Consider the following 18,566-nt stretch of genomic DNA (forward strand, 5'->3'; position numbering starts at 1 on the left):
TTCCTCATCTGTTAAAATGCCACCCTCTCAAGGTCTGATGGTGTAGAGGTAACAGGCAGTCTCAGTTCAAACCTCTGCTTAGACCCTCATTTACTCCCTATGTAGACTTGGGCAAGCTATGTAAACTCTTTATGGCTCCATTTTTTAAAATCTATAAAGACAATAATAGTACCTACCAGGGCACCTGGGTGGCTTAGTCAGTTGAGCGTCCAACTCTTGATTTCAGCTTAGGTCGTGATCTCGGGGTCACAGGATGGAGCCCCGTTTTGGGCTCCCCACTCAGCGAGGAGTCCACTTGAGATTCTCTCTCTCCCCTCCCTCTGCTCCCCGCTCCCCTCCCCTCCTCGCTCATGTTCACACTTTCTCTTTCTCTCTCTCAAATAAATAAAATCTCTAAATAATAATAATAACAGTACCTACCTATGTACCATTTAATCCTTAAGGACACCCTACAAAGTAGGTACTATTATTTTCACTACTTTAGAGATTTAAAAAATTGAGATCTAGAAGGGGACCGGTATCTTGCCTAAGATCACACAGGAACTCAGCCATGAACACTGTCTCTAGTCCAGTACTAAGACCAGTACACACACACACACGTGTGTGTATACATATATACATCCACACAGCGCTTCAAACAGTGCCTGGCATATTACACTAATATTATTAACAGTACCTAGCATTCAGTAAACACTCAATAAATGCTACCTGTTGTGATCATGATGGTGGTGGTGATCTGGAAGAAGTTCCCACCTGCTAACATTCCTTCCTGAGCTGGGCATTTATGTTTCTATGAGACCCCAGCTTGGGTGCTCTTTGCCACTTGTGCATCATTTGTGTTAACTGAGGCCTGAAGACAGCCTGCTCTGAAGGTGAGAAGAGGAGCAGAACTGTCAGTGAACTGGCTGGTAAATACAGAAAACCATCAGATGGATTGGCTACATGGGTATATCTGTCTGCCCGTATGTGTTGGGGAAAGGAAGGGTATGTACGTGTATTTTACCTTGAACTCAGCTTTCCTTGGCCCCCAAGAACTATTAACACCTCTTTCTGGTGTTTCATGAGAACTCTGGGTATAAGGTCTTTGAAGTAAAAGACTGTGATTAATTCCCCTTCCTCAGTTTTCCTAGACCACGGGAATAGAGAGAATGTTTTCAAGGATATACGGATAATAGAATGAACCTTCCGTGCCCCCCACCCCACCCCATATACTTTGTACCTATCTTGTCAATGGTAAGTGAGGACTGATCTTGGGGTCAGGAGGATGGGTGAAGTGACCTTTGCCAGGTACGCCCATCCTTGAATTCTGGGGACAGATGTGTAGGAAGAGAGTATTCATAGGACACATTATTATATGTTGTTGTCATACACATGGCTAGACTGGACAGGGCTCCTATTCAGGGGAAAGGAGACCTGGGTCCCCATCGTACTTAGCCTTAAATCCTTGGGAAAGCTGCACCTTTGGATTGCTACATGTTTGCTTCCCAGACTTCCCCCACTCCTTAGTACCCACTGAAGATAGTAAATGGAGGGTGTGTCCAGAGATTTTTCTAATCCTCAATCCCACCCCACATGCCCAACGAGAGCAAATCCCAAAATGACTTCAATCCCCAATAGAAGGTATTGTGTGATGCAAACAGTGCTGGTTTTCCCATCAACTTTCCAGCTATGAACCTGCATCTTGTGTCCTTTCTCCAGCAGGGCATGGAACGTGCAAAAGGCAGGCTGCATTCAACACTGACTGTCCCAGTAGTAATGGGCAGGAACACTTCTGCTATGGGAATCCAGGGAAACTCACCATACTTGGCACAGAGAAATCACCTGGCTGTGGCTTATAACCAGTTAGAGTTTCCACGTACAGATATCAATTACTGGGGCTACTTACTGTAGGTGGAAAGCAGATAATATAAAACTCCCAACTATATCCAAATTAGTGTGTTTCTTTGCTTTCTTATTTATATTCCCAGGTATACAAGAAAATGAGGTTAACTCACTTTTACACATGGTAAAACCGAGACACTGAAAAGTTCAGCGATGTCCCCAGCTCACAAAGCGGTGCCAAAGCTCACATTCTCATTCTTCCAGTCTCCAGCTTATAGATCTTCTACGGATTGCACTTCTTTCAGAATTGCTCGAAATTCTTACAGCATAAACTAACGCCTGCACTCCACCTCTACTCTTCCACTTCCTCCTAAACACTCAAGTGTTCCTTAGCATCCAGACCCTTCTCCAGAAGAAGGACGCCATGGGTGAAAAGACCACAAGGTGGGAGTAGGGTAGTTGGAAACAGGACCTAGGCCCTGTCATTTCAACCCGGGGTGCCAGCCTTCTCCTGAGGCTAACAGACCTGCTCCAAGGTTCTCAGAGTCTATAAGATCAAAGCATCTGCATATTTTGAAACATCCAAATCAATCCTATTTTTCATGTTCATCTCAACATTTGGTTATGTCTAAATACGACCATGGAGGGCTCAAGAAACAGCTGGCTGGTGAGTGGACACAGCTTAGCAGATGAATGTAAGGGACTGATTACTCTCACCATTTGTTAATCTGAACCTCAAATAGGAAATGCTGGCATTCCTAATGAGAGGGCTAGCCTATTGAGTATTTTACTGTCCGAAGATGGAATTAATGGCAGTGCCATATCTATGTCGAGCCCAGGCAATAAAACTTTATGAGTTCTTCCCCATGAAATATTTTGTTTATGTCACATGCGTCTAAGCTAATTTTTTTTCTTCACTTCTCCACCCCCATCCTTTCCCTGCCCTCTTTGTCTCCTGAGGCCTATTCCCTCTGGAAGTGCATTAGTTACCTAGGAAACCTTAATGTCATTTTTTTTTATGAGTGGAGTTAGGTGCAGCATAAAGTTAATTTATAGGGTGGTGAGGAATTCATGTCATGACTGGTGAAATAGGAGACTTTATTATGATTTCTATATCCACCTGTGTGGTAGGAATACATACCTTCCCTCTATCATTATGGGTAATTTCTTGAAACATAATTATGAATATATATGCTATTTCACAAAATGAGTTGATCCATTGTTATTCAACGTAATTCATCATATTGTTCAATGTAAGCCCTAAAACATAATTAGCAATAACAACAAACCAATAATATCCTAGGCAATCTGTTACAAGTTGAGGGACATGGTGGAATTTCCTCTTACACGATGAGGCAGTTCTGCCTTAGAGACAAAGAATGAATAAGATGAGATTCTGAAATCCTTCAACTATGACTGTTATGCTCCCTGAGGTCCGTGTTGGGAAATTATATAAATTCTAAATATGTCCACTACTTCTGCTAATTTCTTTCTGTCTTTTACAAGGGAAAAATATATAACCATGAAGCTACATTAATGAAATGTTTCAAGACGGCTTACAAGTACCAAAGAGGACATTCCAGAGCGAAGCTGAGATCCAGCACCAGTGCAGTTGGCCGTGTTTTGATAGAAGGACTATCAGATTGGGAGTTGGGTCTGGCACTGTGCTCAGCGTTTTAAATCAATTAGTTCATGGGGTCCCCATAATACTCCTATGAGGGTGGCATTGTTTCTGCCAATTACAGACAGCTTCTGAGAAGTTCAGGAACCTATCAAAGACACACAGCTACCAGTGAAGGAGGGAGCATGGAACCCAGGTTTGTACAATTCCAAAATCCACTCTTTCATTGAGTTCTACTTCCTGATCTGTTACTACGTTTTTGTTTGTTTGTTTGTTTGTTTGTTTGTTTCCCTGGGGAAATTCATGGAGAAGCCAGTACCTCAGTTTTCTTAACTACTAAATGTGGGGCAGGGACACAGAGGCTGCTAGAATTTGATCCGTCTCATTGCTCATTTAGAGATCAATGTTGATAGCAGCAAAGCTGGGCTTTCTCAGGATGATGAACATTTTAGGGAAGATCTGGGCTCACTGAATAAACATAAAGTCACTCAGTTCCTGCAGATATCTGCACGTACTTTGGAAAAAAGAAGAAGAAGAAGGAGGAGGAGAAGGAGAAGGAGAAGGAGAAGGAGAAGGAGAAGGAGAAGGAGAAGGAGAAGGAGAAGGAGAAGGAGAAGGAGAAGAAGAAGAATGGCTCCCATGACTCTTCAGGGCATTTGGGCGGAATTGCTAATAGACAGGATAGCTCATATGGCTGTTGGTTAATAATGTTATAGTTACAGTGTGTGTAGTAATGGGTGGGCAGCCAGGAATCTTTTGAGTGCCAGGAGCCAAGGTAACACATAGCCTTCCTGGGCCCTTAAGTTCCCAGTCCCTATGCAAACACCTTTTGCAGGCACTTTAATTGTTTCAGAAACATAGACTTTCAGGCTCCAGGAACTCAAGCAGCTGTCTGAATGAGTGCGGGTGGGTGTGGATGGGGTAGAGCAAAAGAAAGTAGGTGCAAGCATTCTGCAAACCTCTCCACAGTGCCCTCCAGCAGCAAAAGAGACAACTTGCAAACACTTTAAGATCATCTAAAGTGTGGAGTACAGCTTAGCAATCTAAGGCAGGAAAAAAGAAAAAACCCACAATGGTAGAGGACAAACATTCAAGCCTAGCTCTGTGGTGCTGGGGAAAAGAACTGAGCTTGTCTTTGCCACATGCCGTCACGGAGGAAAGGGTCTTTGGAGGCCATTAGGCCCAGTTCTCTCATTTCCTGGGTCACCATGTCATAATGAATTAACCACATGCAGCTACTGCACAAGATTCCCTCCTTTGCCACATGCTGAGCAACTGCCCCCTACTCCACCCCACCCCAACACACAGTCCATTTAGCTGAAACATCCAGTTGATCAATACTGTTTTTCACAAGGTAAAGACATAATTCATTCCAGCATTTCCATTTTGTTTCTGTTCAGTGTTTCAACCACAGAGTGGTGCTATTGCAAAAGATAAGGGTGGGCAGAAGGCACGCTCTAGAAATTTGCTTTAGGAGAGATTTTGAAAGGGGGCTTTCAATCCCTGGATCTAATTCCTGCCCTCACAAACAACTTTCAGGAGTCAGGGCCTTACACCCAGATGAAGCAGGGAGAAAAAGAAATTTTAGCAACCTAAAAACACAGTCAACAGATGGACGGCCAAGACCGTGAGAAAGGAGTCAACTTGGAGAGAGGCGATTACCTGGCAAATCAGAAAAGACCTAGTCCTGGATGGACTTCCACACCCAGCACTGTCTATGGGGCATGAACTCATCCGCTTACTTCCTAGTTCTGTTCTTTGCTTGAGCTATCTGCACCATTAAGATCGTCCTCTCTTTACAAAAACAGATTTGCTTAGAATTCCCAATGTTCTGCAGTTCCAAAATGAATTAAATTACATACAATAATGTTTTACTCTTTTTAAAAAAATATATGCTTTCTACTCCTTTTTTTGGCCACCTTCTTCTTTGATTACCTTGCTACTCTCTTGGAAGTCAAGAGAGAGACCTGGGCATCTGTCCCAGTCTTCTTTAGAGAGAAGAGAATCTTTAGCTCTGAAGTAGGAAGAAAAACAGTGAAGGAAAAGGCAGCTTGCTTGCCGGGGGGCAGAGGTTGTCTGAAAAAGGTCTTCCACAAAGGAAAGGACCAGTAGCTCTCCGTTCAGAAAAAGTAAGGGAAAATGCATCTTTTACCCTCTGTTTCTATCTGGCTCTCTCACTCTCTTCCTCTCTCCTTCCGCAGCCCCTCCCTCTGCCCCCCCAAAGGCACCACACATATTTGGCAAGATTAAGGTGTCACCTCTCATATTACAAGGCGTGTTGATTGCACGCAAAGACAGACCCACCAGCGCAGGAGAAAACCCCCTGGAGTAGGAAAACAATACAAACTCTTCCTGTGATTGCCGAGGTCCTGGCAAACTGTGGCGGCCAGTCGGTGCAAGGCATCTGCAGAACAAATCGGGTCTTAAACTCACTGCTGCCTTTTCTTCTTTTTTTTTCTTCTGATTTTTCAAATTTAAGTTTGCCCCCTCCTTTCCCCTCCTCCCTCCAGGCTGCCAGTGACCGAGGAGCTGCAGGCGGATCAGCCCGCACATGTTTTTAACCCCTTCCTCACTGCAGCAGGAGCCAACCACCTCTTTCCCTGCAACACTCGGGTTACCGGTGGACCTGGAGCTCCAGAAAAGAGCCCCTAGAACTTGGCCAGTGGAGCTGAAACTGGGCCTGAGTCCCTCGTTTGACAGCGGAGGTGGGGGTGAAGTGCGGGAAGTGGGGGAGGGCAGGGAGGCGGGCCAGAGCAGAGGGAGAATACCAGAACCAAGCAGATCACGCCCAATCCAAACCTTCATGGTGCTGTGTGCCCAGTGGAGGGAACAACTCGGCAGCTTAAACTGGTCCGGAGGAGGACCTCGACATTTTGGCACGAGGGAGGCACGGAAGGAGGACCCTGGTGACTGCGGGAGCGCCGCCCCTGGGCCTCAGTGGGCGCTTCTGGCGGTTTTCGATGTGGCAGCCTCCATTTGCCAGGATAATGATGAGGCAGGTACAATCTATCTAGTACGCAGCCCCCAGACTCCCTATCCCTTCCTACCTCCGCGCGGACCCCGCAGCCTCTCTCTGCATCCGCCTTGGCCTGATGCTTCTCCGTGTTTGACCAAATTCTCAAACAAGTCAAAGGAATTTGGATTTTTTGAACCTGGACCCCGGCTGAAACACGGAGTGGGTTGCTTCTTAGACACCTGGAGTGGCAGGGCAAGGACCAGACGAGACTCGATACTTACTTGCTCCTCTCCCCCAATCGCTCTTGAGTCAAAAGGTCCTAGTAAAAGATGGGGCGAAGGGTGGCAGAGGCTACAGGGAGGAAGTGGTGGGGGGGGCTCGAAGATGGATTCGGCCATGTCACTGCCCGGAGAGCTGGGCAGGAGGGGGTCGGAGAGCAAAACTCTGTTCGGAGGCTCTGGATTTATCCTTGACCCCTAAGCGACACCCCGCCCCCTCCCCCCGCCGCTGCCACTTTTCTCAATGGCAAATGGAGGAAAGAAAGATGACTTAACTCGGTAAATTTAGAGAGAACGATCTCAGAACAAGTGGGGTCTAATGGGCAGCTAAAATTATCGCGAAATAAGAGATTTTGCACCCTCCCTCCCATCCTTTCCTCGAATAATCTACGGGTGGGGGAGTGAGCGTCACTACTTTCGGAGCGCTACTAAGAGGTTTGCTTGTGTCTTGCCTTTTCTGTTGCCCCGCGCTGTCCCCGCGTGCAGACTGGTGGGTGCTGGATGGGTGCTCAGCTGCAGGGCCCCATCCTAGATTGGAAGGAAGGGGCTTAGAAGTCGGTGTCTGAGTCAAATGGAAGTCTCCGATCCTTACCCACTCCCTTCCACGTTCGCATTCACGCTCGCGCAAACACACACACGCGGCCGCCCCTTCCTTGGTCCCTCTGACCCTCGACCCCCTACCTCTCTGACTCGCTGTCCTTGACCTCCTGCACAGCGTCCTGGGTACTGGTCCCTGAGAGCAGCGAGTTCGCTGGGGAGCGATTGTCCTTGGGCGTGTTCGTGTTGTGGGGTGGGGGAAGGAGTGACGGGTGGGCTTGATAGGAGGTGGGGAGAGATCTAGAGCTGGAAGGGTCTAAGGTTTGGAGGAGGAGTTTGCACATTAGACCCAAGCCGCCAGGGGGAAGGGGCAAGAAAGGCCCTTCTGCCTAGAGACTTAAATCTTAAATAAAAAGAAAAGAAAAAGAAGATCAAAAAGAAATTTTTCAAGAAAAAGAAATAAGACTGGCTGAAGACATGAACATGTAAAATGTAATGAAAAGTTGAATATTTCGTTTTTTTTCCTGAATCTCTAAAAGGGGGATACTGAAGCATACTATTAATTTGGAAGTTTTGGTGTTTTTCTTTAGACAGGCTAGGAGAAATGACCCCGTCGCCCCACTGGCCCCCCAGCCCCAAGCAGCAGGGGCGCAGGGGCGCGGGCGGGCGAGACGCGCTGCGGCCCGGCGCGGGGGCGGACGGCGCGGCGCGGAAAGGGTTAAGGCGCTGAGCGCAGAGCCATCTGGCCGGGTTGGCTGGTTATAACCGCGCAGATTATGTTCACGGGACTCAGAGTTGAAGGCTCCTCTCCCTACCGAGCAGCTCCGCGCGCGGCCCCGCGAGAGAGCCCGGCGCAACTACTTTCTTCCTTTTTCTTTCTTTCTTTCTTCTTCTCTTTTTTTCCCCTGCTGGGTAGTGGCGGCGGCGGGGTGGGGGAGACTTTGAATGACCGAGCTCGCGTCCACCTTTCTCTTCATGTCGACGTCCCTGGAAACAGTCACACGGATGCCATGGTTACTTCTGCCACGGTAAGGGGAGGCGGCCACGCTGGGTGGGCAGGTTCGAGGGTGGGGGACTGAGCGGGGAGATTTTCCTGTGGACTAGCGCGAGGGTCCCCAACTCTGCACCCCGCCCCCACCCCCATCGCGCCGCACTCACTCACTTTCCCGGGCTTGTGCCTTCCCCGAAGTTTGCGCTGGGATCTACCCAGGCCGAGGCGCAACCGCAGCCACCCCCTCCCCACCACAAACACACACACGGACACTCCTCCCTACCTCTCCTCCCGTCCCTGGGCTACCCGAGAAACCGCCCAATATCTGGGAAAGTGATCAGGTTTAAGGGACCAGGATTGGAAATGGAGGCGGAGGCGAGGGGAAATAGGGGCGACGGAAGGGCAGCAAAGGGATTCAGCAGAACCGCCCCCCAACCCCCAACCAACACACCCGTCTGCTCCTGCAAGAGAGGGCTCCCCGCGCATCCTGTAACAAAAGGGGGTGGCAAACAGATCCCGCGCGGGGAAGAGGCGAGCGTGCGGCCGCTGTTCCCCGGCACGCGCCGAGCGCTCTGCTCCCCACAGCGCGGGGGTACCCCGCACGCCTCCCCCTCCCCGGGCCTGGGAGTGGGCTGGGGGAGGGGACTCGGAGCTCCCGACCTGGATGCTGGATTCCCAGTTTGGGGAGTTGCAACTCCTCGCCTTGCTCGGCGTACCTGTCCTGGAGTACCCCGCCTCTTCCGAAAGCTTTTCTATGCAACGGCCATGCACCCCGGGCTCGTGGTGGCCAGCACCCACCCCGTGGCTACCCCACCCTGGGTCTCTGCGCAGATGTTGGAGCTCCTCGCGGAGCCCGCGCATCTGGGACCCCGCGGGGGAGCGATGGGCACGCTGGCCCAGCGGTCCCTGGGGAATTCCTCGCGGTTTCTCCAGGCCAGCTCTAGGAATTTGAGGCAGAGGTGTGGGAAGGCTGAGAGACCAGGGATCGGCAGAGCTAGGTTGGAGTCAGAAGGACCCCGAGTTGGCCAAATTACCCCATTGCCCCAAAAGGCTGCTCACACTCCAAACGAAATCTGGGACGCTTGGGAGTTGAAGGTTCGGGAAAGGAGGGGTTAGGGTGGGGGTGGGGACTCTGCTTGTTGCTTTTGGGCGCAAGTGGGTGCGCAGCGAGGAGGCCCTGCTGCTTTGGGGGGAGTTTGGCCGCTGCGTTCCTCAGCGGCGCTTCAAATGCATGGAGCTGAGACCCTAGCGCCTAACCCGGTGCGGGCTGCCAACTGGTAAGGAGCACTCCCCCCACCCCCATCCCCCGCCTTCCCGGTGTCTGGGGGCACTCCAGGTGGAGCAAAACACCGAACTAGACGGCCTCCTTTCGACCTCTGGCGGCGGGTGGCAGGTTGAGAGTCAGAGTGGAGGTGCAGCCTGGACACAGCCAGAGCGCAGGGCTCAGAGCCGGAGAGCTGGAACATCGAGCTCAGGGGAGACTTGTTTATGTGTGTGAAGAGCTGGGGGCGGGAGCTGGGAGGGGTGGCCTGAACGGAGGTGGGTGTCACTCCTGGAGCCTCATGTTTGTAACTCACGGATTAGAGAATATGCTGGATGACCTGCTTTTTCACAAAGAGATGCCCTCTCCCACCCTCCAGAACAGAGAGCAAGGAAAATATCTTAGCCCTCTGCCCTAAATGTCAGGAAGGGAGAAAGTTGTCACACAGAGGGAACTTTGCAACCCGTTTTGTTTTCCTTACACTCAGAAATTCTCCAGCATATTCAGCTTGCTCCCCCCCAGCCCCCATTTCCTTCCTGACATGTTGCACAAAGAAAGTTGAGAGATAGAATTCAGGGGACAAAATCCAATGGCCTCTGCCTTGGGCTCAGACACTTAGACCTGGGTATGGTGTTGGGAGTTGGGGGGAGATGAAAGAAAGCAGGCTCTGTGAACAGTGGTGGAGGAAAATAGCCAGTCTGCCGGCCTGCAGCAAGGAATGTGTGAGATTTTGCGTTGGTAAGGACTGGATTGTAGCTGGAAGTGGAGGATTGGGGACTGTGTGAATGGGGTGCTTTCCTAAGGAGGGAGATCCAGGCCCCTTGGGTGCTCTGTGTGGTCAGGGAGAGAGGTTTCTGGAAAGTCTCCACACCAGGGTGTGGATTGCGGGTGGCCAGAGAGCCAGAGCGCCACCTGCTCTGTGCGCATTGGAGGTGTGTGTTTCTGAGGACTCTGTTGGATGGGCATATGTGTGACTGGCAGGAGATGAGAGCATGTGGGAACATAGGTGTAGCTAATGAGAAATCTGTGCCTGTGAAGGGTGTCAGAGCAGGAGGAGAGGTACAGTGTGTTGAAGACAGATGGCTTGTGCATGCCTGCACAGACACATGGAGTGGGTGTGGCGTGGGAGGGTGCCTGTGTGTAGGAGCGAAAGGTGGACGTGTCTGGAAGGTTGGGCTCCTGAAGAATTACCAGAGTGGGGGGGGGGGTTGGGAAAGATTATCTGTGGAGAGCAGAGTCTGAACTTTATGAGTGTGCATTGGGAAATTTGGCTGGGATGGCACTGGGGTATGCAGGGGATAGAAAGTGTGGGCTCAGGCACTCATTATGGAGAAACAAGGCATTTGCAGAGAAGGATGCTGGGTTGGTTTTTGCTCCCCCCTCCCCCAAGGCTTAGAATGAGGGATGTACTTTTAAGGGGAAATGTCCTGTGCGTTGGCAGCAGGTGAGGATTGGGGAGAATGTCTAGTTAAGATTGGAGCGAGTGGAGGAATATAGTTTGCACGCCTGGTGGCAGAGACGCGTGTTAAATTATGTTGGATGATGGGTTGCTAATTTAACAAAGGAATTCATTGTCACCAGTTAATATTGATTATTAATTAAAATTTATGGAATGCCTACTGGATGCTGAGTCCATTGCTGGGTACTGGGGCATGGCACAGTGCCCTGGAAAAATTCCTTTTCAGACTCAGCTGACTGCTGCAGTTTTGCCAAGAGGAACGAAGAGAGCTGGATGCTAGTTGAGGTTTCTTCAAGAACTATAATTCAGTTTCTAGAGATGTTTATGGATCTTTGGGGCCAAAGGGAAGCTGACTTGAAATGTATCTGTGGTTATGTAATAAGGGGACATAAAGATAGGGATGATGTATGGTTTTGTGTGTTAGGGAGGCGGCTGAAGGGTGTTACTCTTTCTTGTAGGGGTTGTGGGCTGGCGATTTGTGGCCAGTGCTGCAATTCAGGTCAAAATGCAGGTCCTGATACACTGAAGGATTGGGTTTCTGGGAATGTGCAAGACTCATTAGCAGGAATGAGACTTGATATGTGGAGCTAGTGAGGGAGAAGCTGGGGTCAGGGAGGATGCAGGTTGGGAGTATTTGTTCACCTTTGATGTTTTCTGGGCTGTGAGCGTACAGCTAACCTGGTGTGCGTGTATGCACACGCATGCGCACACTGTGAGGCTGAGGTTAAGCAGCTGAGAGAAAGCTGGCCAGAGGATAGGAGCCATATATGTTCTGGCCCTCATGAGGGGGTAGAGCGTATGTTTCTGCAGGAATCCTCTGTGCCTGAGGAAAGTTGAAAATTGTCTTGGATGCTCAGATGTGTATTTTAAGTATAAAAGGTATACATAGAACAAGAGCTGTAGGCTTCCGGGAGCACTTGGGGAGTGAAGGAAAGGTGAAGTTGGTGGCGTTCGTACCTTCAGACAGCTAGTGAGGTAAGTACATCAAAGCAGGAGGAGGGTGTGCTCTTGGCCGCACATATGTGCTGAACTGCACCAGGTGATAGGGAACCTCATTTATTAGGTTCTAATCGTGAGAGGGCATATAACTGGGGAGACTTTATTTGACTCCTGACATTTTTAAATTTATGACATCGGAGCTGTGTCATTTTAAGGTCCCACCTTATTTTTAGGTGAAATTCATCCACTTAAGAGAGAGCGATAAAGGCTTGGACCATTGGTCAGAAGATCCGGTGGCACATATTTCTGAAGATGGTGGGAATGCCTTGATTCTAGTTCAGCCGTGCCCCCTTTGGGGCAGTGTGGCTTTGGGAGAATGCCGGAATCTCAGTAAAGACTCAATGAGGAGAAAAGTCACTCTTCTTTTTCCCCAGAGCTTTGTGTGCTTAGGAATACAAAACTTTACTCAGAGATGAAGTCTCGTAGAATATAGGCAATAGCATGTCTGTGAACCATAGTAAAAATAGGATCTGTACCCCTTCCCAAGTTGGTAAGATAGTCTTAACACCCACTGCTTGTCTACTGCTCACGCACCATGCAAAGAGAACTTTCTGTAACCGCCTCGGTTTACCCACCCAACAAACAAAGACAACCTAGCCTAGATTGCAATTGATGGGAATCTGTATTCATAAAATGTCCTTGAACTATTCTGAAGAAAAGTGGCCCCGAAATCAATGTTCTTAATTATCAGAGACATTTGCCTATTCCTTAACAAGAGCTGTGTAGACCACGACACTAAAACAAACGTGACTTTGGAAACAGAGGAAATGGTCAAGGTCCTTGGCATATTTGAATAAAAGAGGAGCAAAGTCCAGCCATGCTGGGTTGCTGTGAAGGTCTGTTTTTCTCTAGACCGTGGGTCCTTGGAGGCAAGAGCCTGCCTGGTAAGAGGCTTCGGGTTTGCGGAGTGCCGTGCACCTGAAGCAGCACGTTGTTACAGCGCCTTCCCCCAGAGACAGAAATGGAGGCCCAGAGAGGCAAGGGAATCCACTGAAGCCTCCAAATCCTCCCAGCAGTCAGCACGCGCTGTCAACTCCTGGCTCAGAGTCAGGCTCCCATCCTTGAGTTCAGTGGCCATAAATAGTCAGGAGCTAAGCTATTTCCATGAGGCACTAAACCAATTCTGTTGCTTTTCTTGGCGAGATTGGGCCAATTAAGTTGATTGGAAGAGGTCACTGCTGATGGGTCTCACATTCCCCAGGCGGGACAGGCCAGCAGAGTTTAATTACATAACATTTCCCATCCCCGCAATTCCACTCCCAGATGGATCAGATGTTCAGGCCTCTCCACTTCCCCTCCATTCAAGCCGACTAACGGAGTCGCGACTTCTGCTCCAGGCTTCTCCAGACCTTTTCCTGAGCAATTACAGTGCTCCGGCCCCAACTGGAGGGAATGTAAATCCACGAGTTGGCTGAAGTGAGAGAGGGGAGTCAGGCCGACACAGAAGATCTTTAAAACCCACCACCCTGCCTGGAGACCTCACCAGCTGCTGTTTTACTCTTTAATGAGGCAGGCAGTTTCTGGCGGTGGACCTGTTGAACTAATGACCGTTGCTAGGGTTTTAAGTTTAGTTGTATTTAAAATCGAGTCCGTTGGAGAGGGACCAAATCTTCTACTGGAGACAAGCGTAAGCCCCGTGTGGTGCTGCTGATAAGGTCTGTGGATGTACTTTGTGCATGGACAGACATGTGCAGAGCGAGAGAAGAGCATGGGGTATGTGTGTGTGTGCTGGGGGACACGTGAGCTCTGGAGTGGCCCTTGGTGGGCAGGAGGTGTTTGCAGAGCTTGTCATGGGTAGGAGGGATATGGCTGCCTGGCTCAGATTAGACGATCATCTATTGCTTCTTGCAGAAGGGCCAGCTTGTCGGAAAAGTTGGTAGCAGCTTCTTTCAGATCATTTGTATATAAGGATGGAGGATGTGTGAATTTTTAAGAAGTATAAGGCCACTATAGATGGTATCTTGCTCTTGCCTGGATGGATTTGTATTAAGATCAAGGCTGGGCAAAGGTAAATCTTACAGAGAACTCACTTTAGAACCTGGGAAAGCCCATGTAGATAGCCCAAGACCTTTAAAGCATTTGTTGTTGTTGATAGTTTTCTGTAACTCAGCCTTTTCATTCTACCTAAAAAAGCCAAGGGTCTAGAGAATGCATGAACCCCTGGATAATCAGAATGCACTGGCTGTTTCATGTCCTTATCTATGCCGTGGCCCTTCTCAAGCAGTCTTAGTTGTTGGGAACTACCAGAGGCTGGCTGTGGCTCTTGGCATCTTCACAGGACAAACCTCTGAGTATAAGTGTGACTTAGCTGGAGAAGAACAGATTTTGAAGTGAAATTTGGTGTGATCTGTTGTGATTGCTCACTTTTTAACAGTATTTTTAGAAAAGGCCCAGATCGTTAATGGGTTTCTTCAGTCAGGGATTTTTGATAATCTTAAGGTTCCTGTTCATTAAAGTCCAGAGCTGTAGGCGTAAACAGTAGCTTACTGATCTTAAAAGATCTCAGGCCAATGAGGTGATGTCAGGCAGCAAGGAGCAACAGAAAGCCTGCTGACTTGCAGGTAGGGCATCACTCTTGAGACTGAGCTCTGTCACGAATCAGCTGTTGTTATGTGACCCTCGGCATTCGTTCTAGGCCTCGATTTACCCATCTGTAAATGAGAAGCTTGGTTTAGAAGATCTCAAAGCCCCATTCCAATTCCACCACCCTGGGATTCTACAGTGGCCCCATCCTCCTACATGATCTGTGCCTTGCTTAGAGTGCATCTTGACGCACCCTAAATGAACTCCTGCTTTTTATCTTTAGGGAATGGCTTAGTCAAAGGCAGAAAGGCATGCAAAGAATTTGCCATAGTGTTTTGTTTTGGCCAAGAATGCTCGTGAAGTTGGCTTACCCTGTACAGTGCATATAGATTTGAGAGGGGTTGGGTTTGGCTTTCATGTAGGCCTGATGATAATCATTCAGCTTCTACATGAGTGCCTTTTAGTATCAGTGTTTCTGACTAAGACAAGTACCCACCTTTAAGATGATTGATGATGATTGATGATGATGATAGTTAATATTTGAGTACTTATGGGGTGCCAGGAATTATTACAAATATTGCATGGCATTATCTCAATAGCCAGAATAATCTCATTTCCAGATGGGAAGACTGAGGTTGCCTGACTTTGAGGGATATGTTTATGGTTACACAACTATACGTTCATGTGCTGGCTTTCTATCCTGAAGCCTGTGGCCATCCCAAGTCCATCACCTGCCAGTCAGATTGTGTTTTCTGCCTTCTGTGATGTCATCCAGATGAGAGATTGTTTGATAGGCCTCTGCAAAGTTTGTCACCCCACAGGGTGACCTTCTCCACTGGAAGGTTCATTTTCATGTGCAAGACAAATGTTGAGGGTTTTTAGCCACCTGCTGGCAAGCATGTGTCAGATCTGTCTTAGCTCCCATTGGCCCTCCCCCTTCACTTCCCGTTCTGTTGACAAGGGGATCTGCCCTTCCAGAATGGGGGTATTGATTTAAGCCACAATTGCCTCCTTGTAAACTCTATAAGATTGGAGCTGGACATCTGGTTTTGATCCACACGCCCACGAGAGGTGGTACGTCCCAGCATTCTTGAGTCCTGCGATGAGGGTTGCACAGAATCAAAGTAAAAGAGAATCTGCATGGAGAACCCGAGGGTCCTTCAGAATTTGGAAAATGGCCTTCCCTGGTAGGCTCAGGAACTCCCTCCATTTACGCCAGGGTCAAAGTGGATGTAGATTTTTTGCTGAAAGGTTGGGGTAGGGGTTGCTGCTAAGGACTGGGATCCCCAGGCTCTGTTTGATGCAGAGCAGAGCAGTTGGAGACCCCCAGGCCTGGCACTTGCCTGCCTCATGCCCCTCTCTGAGCAGTACCAAAAGTAGGGAAGCCAGAGGGGTGTTTGGGGATGCATGTTGCCATCTCTGAAGGCTGTGACTGGAGGCTCTTATTCTTCCTTCCCCCTCCGCTGATTTCCCCATCACCACTATCACTACATCTTCAAGGCAGTTAATGAGAATGACTTTGTTCTGTTGCTGAAAGGTATTTGCAACGTGCAGATAACTGTAGAATACTAACCTAAGGCCTGTGAGATTGTAGGTGCTCAAAAAATGTGTTTATTTTATTTAAAATAAATTCACACATAGGGTGGTGCTTTTTTTCTGTATAAGAGGACATAGCCCTTCTGCTATTATTTATTTATGGTAGCCAGGTCCTGGCAATGTACTGTCCCCCTCCTTCTGTTTCTAGGTCTCAGACCCTAGAATTAAAAACTATCCTTCCCCTCGGGCTCTAAATTATCCCTTAGGGAATATGTATCACGTTCATAGTCTGGGATTATTTCCATACTGTGTCTAGCAGACCTGCTGCTCCTGGTGGTTCATAGGGCACATCCCTTGCTTCCACTGGGTTCTGGAGGAAAATGCAGCTCTGGGAATCACCTGATTGCCAATAAATATATTCCACAATTGGGAAGGAGCCCAGCTCTCCTGACACCTAGCTTCTACCTGAAACAGCTTGCCCTGTCTCTCCTGGCAAAGAACTCAAACTAGCTGCGTGACCTTGAACAATTCACTCTCCTTCCTTGGGCTTCTGTTGCCCCTTGTGGGAAAGAAGTGGACTGGATGCACTAGAAGGTCAAAGGACCCTGCCAGTTGTGACAGTTCACAAAATCTGTGATTCTGCTGCTCTCTAAGCCTCCCTGTGGCCCATGCCTGGGATTTCCAGGTATCTCTGCTGGCCTGCAGGACTTATGTGCAGAAACGTGGAGGGGGTGGAGAAGGAAATTAAGTTATGTGATGCCAGATAAGTTATTGAACATATGGATGAGTGTATGTTTATAAAGTGCTGAAGAAGCAAGCTTGCCAGATTTGTGGCAGATCTTGGACTGGAAGTTGGGAGCATAGGGAGAGGTTTATATGGGATGAAACTGTCTGTGGGTAGCAGAATTCAGTAAGCTAAATCAGAAGGATCTTGAGCTCTGAGCAAGAAGACCAAGCTCCACTCTTAACTCCAGCAGAGATGAACTGTGCAATTTTCAGGGGTCCCTGAGCCACACCAGGTTTCACTTTGCTTAGGTGTTAAGGAAGAGAGTTGAGGACTCCTAGCTTTGGTGATCCCTAAAGTCTTTTCTGCCTCATCCTTTATTGTGGGAATCAGGGATTAGAAGAACCTGGATGGCTGGATCCATAAGGGGACATGGCTTAAATGTAAAGGGAAATGTCCTCTGATTACAAGATATCACTAGTGGCAGAAATATACATGTGGTCTTGCATTTGAGATGGCCCTGGAGGATATATTCTGTCTTTAGAATGCCCTCCCCTCCTTGTTCACCAAGGATATGGAAGTCATCCTTCACATCTTTGCTTCACCATTACCTTCTCTGGGAAGCCTCCCTGTATTCCCCCAAAAGCCTGCTGCTCCCTCCCCAGCCTCCCTGTGTTATAGCACTTAGCAGCCTGAGTTTTATTTGCATTCCTACCTTTCATTAGAATGCGAGTTCTGCGAAGAAAGGATCTGGACTTTTCATCTTTGTGTCCCCCAACACCTTGAGCAGTGTCTGCTACAGAAATGTGTTGGTGAATGAGTGCATGACAGGTCATCTGTAAAGCCTGACCGACAACGCTAAGAGTCAGGCTCAGAGAGGTGACGCTCTTGGACAACAGTCCAGAGCTGTGTTCTCTGTGTCTCCTTTTGACCTGTCCCAAGGCTGAAGTCATGATGCTCACCACCTGCTCACTGGGAAAGGCTGTTCCTGATCCCCTCAGAGACTCCCCACCCCATGTCCTAGTCAGCCAGGCTCTTCTGCAAATTTGGGCTCTTGGTTAAAGGTGAGTTGGGTGTCACTGCATAGGAATTAGGGCACTCCATCTCTAGACGCTTGGAAAATACATGTAAAGGTTATTCGATAAACGTCGTGTTAGTTGCTGCTGAGTCTCAGGCCCTGTGCTAGATGATGGAGAAGATGCAGGTGAATACCTCGCCCTCGACCTTGAGGATACAGGAGCTGGCGAGGGAGACAGGGGTTCCATCATTGTGTTCCAGGGAGGAGCAGTGTGAGCATGGAAGATGAAGTGCAGGGCTCCTGACCGGAGGGTTGTTTGTTAGTGTGAATGATAATTGGAATCCTCTTGGTCAGGAGCAGTCTTCACTCCTGAAGGGCAGTGGCTTTCTCGTCCCCAAGTTCCCGATGCTCAACCAGGGCTCTGGCCGTGGATGCTCAGAGCCCTTTGGGATGTGTGGTTCTTCATGGGGAGAGTTTGGGGCAGGTGCCTGTTGTCCAGGTGTTGGGGCTTGGTAGATGTGTAAGTGTGTGCTCACAGGTGTGCTCTTCAGAAATCTCCCTGCTCCTGGCTTCAGTCCACACAGACGGGGGACGTGCTTCTCCCTGGGGCCTCCATGCATAGTTACTGTCTCTGTGACCACTTCTGACACAGGGACAGACTGCCATCTACTGTCCACTTCTGTCCTCTGAGTCCCTCCTGCTCAGTGAGTGCCTCAGCATTTTTTTTCATATCCTGTTTTTAATTGGCCCAGATACCAGGAGAAATAGAATAGATAGCAAATCCTTAATAGTACTTTCTTTGGAATTTATAAGGGGACTTAAAAAAAAACCACAGCATAACA

The 18,566-nt window shown here is 48.8% G+C and overlaps 1 protein-coding gene across 3 annotated transcripts in view; it reads left to right on the plus strand.

The window, feature by feature from the left end:
• The first annotated feature begins 8,013 nt into the window (after nt 1–8,013).
• Nucleotides 8,014–18,566, plus strand: part of NTF3 (neurotrophin 3) — a 66,949-nt gene continuing 56,396 nt past the window's right edge. For 2 of the 3 annotated variants that reach the window (XM_008683574.2, XM_008683573.2), the window contains exon 1: nt 8,014–8,241. Coding sequence is in view for 1 of the 3 variants with exons in the window: in XM_008683573.2 (XP_008681795.1) it covers nt 8,224–8,241 (18 nt within the window). In the remaining 2 variants the exon portion in view is untranslated. Of the gene's footprint in view, nt 8,242–9,399; nt 9,482–18,566 lie in introns of those variants that run through there. The other variant, XM_008683575.1, reaches the window with a different exon arrangement.

The sequence above is a fragment of the Ursus maritimus genome, unplaced genomic scaffold (assembly GCF_017311325.1).
Source record: "Ursus maritimus isolate PB19 unplaced genomic scaffold, ASM1731132v1 scaffold_26, whole genome shotgun sequence".
Taxonomy (NCBI): domain Eukaryota; kingdom Metazoa; phylum Chordata; class Mammalia; order Carnivora; family Ursidae; genus Ursus; species Ursus maritimus.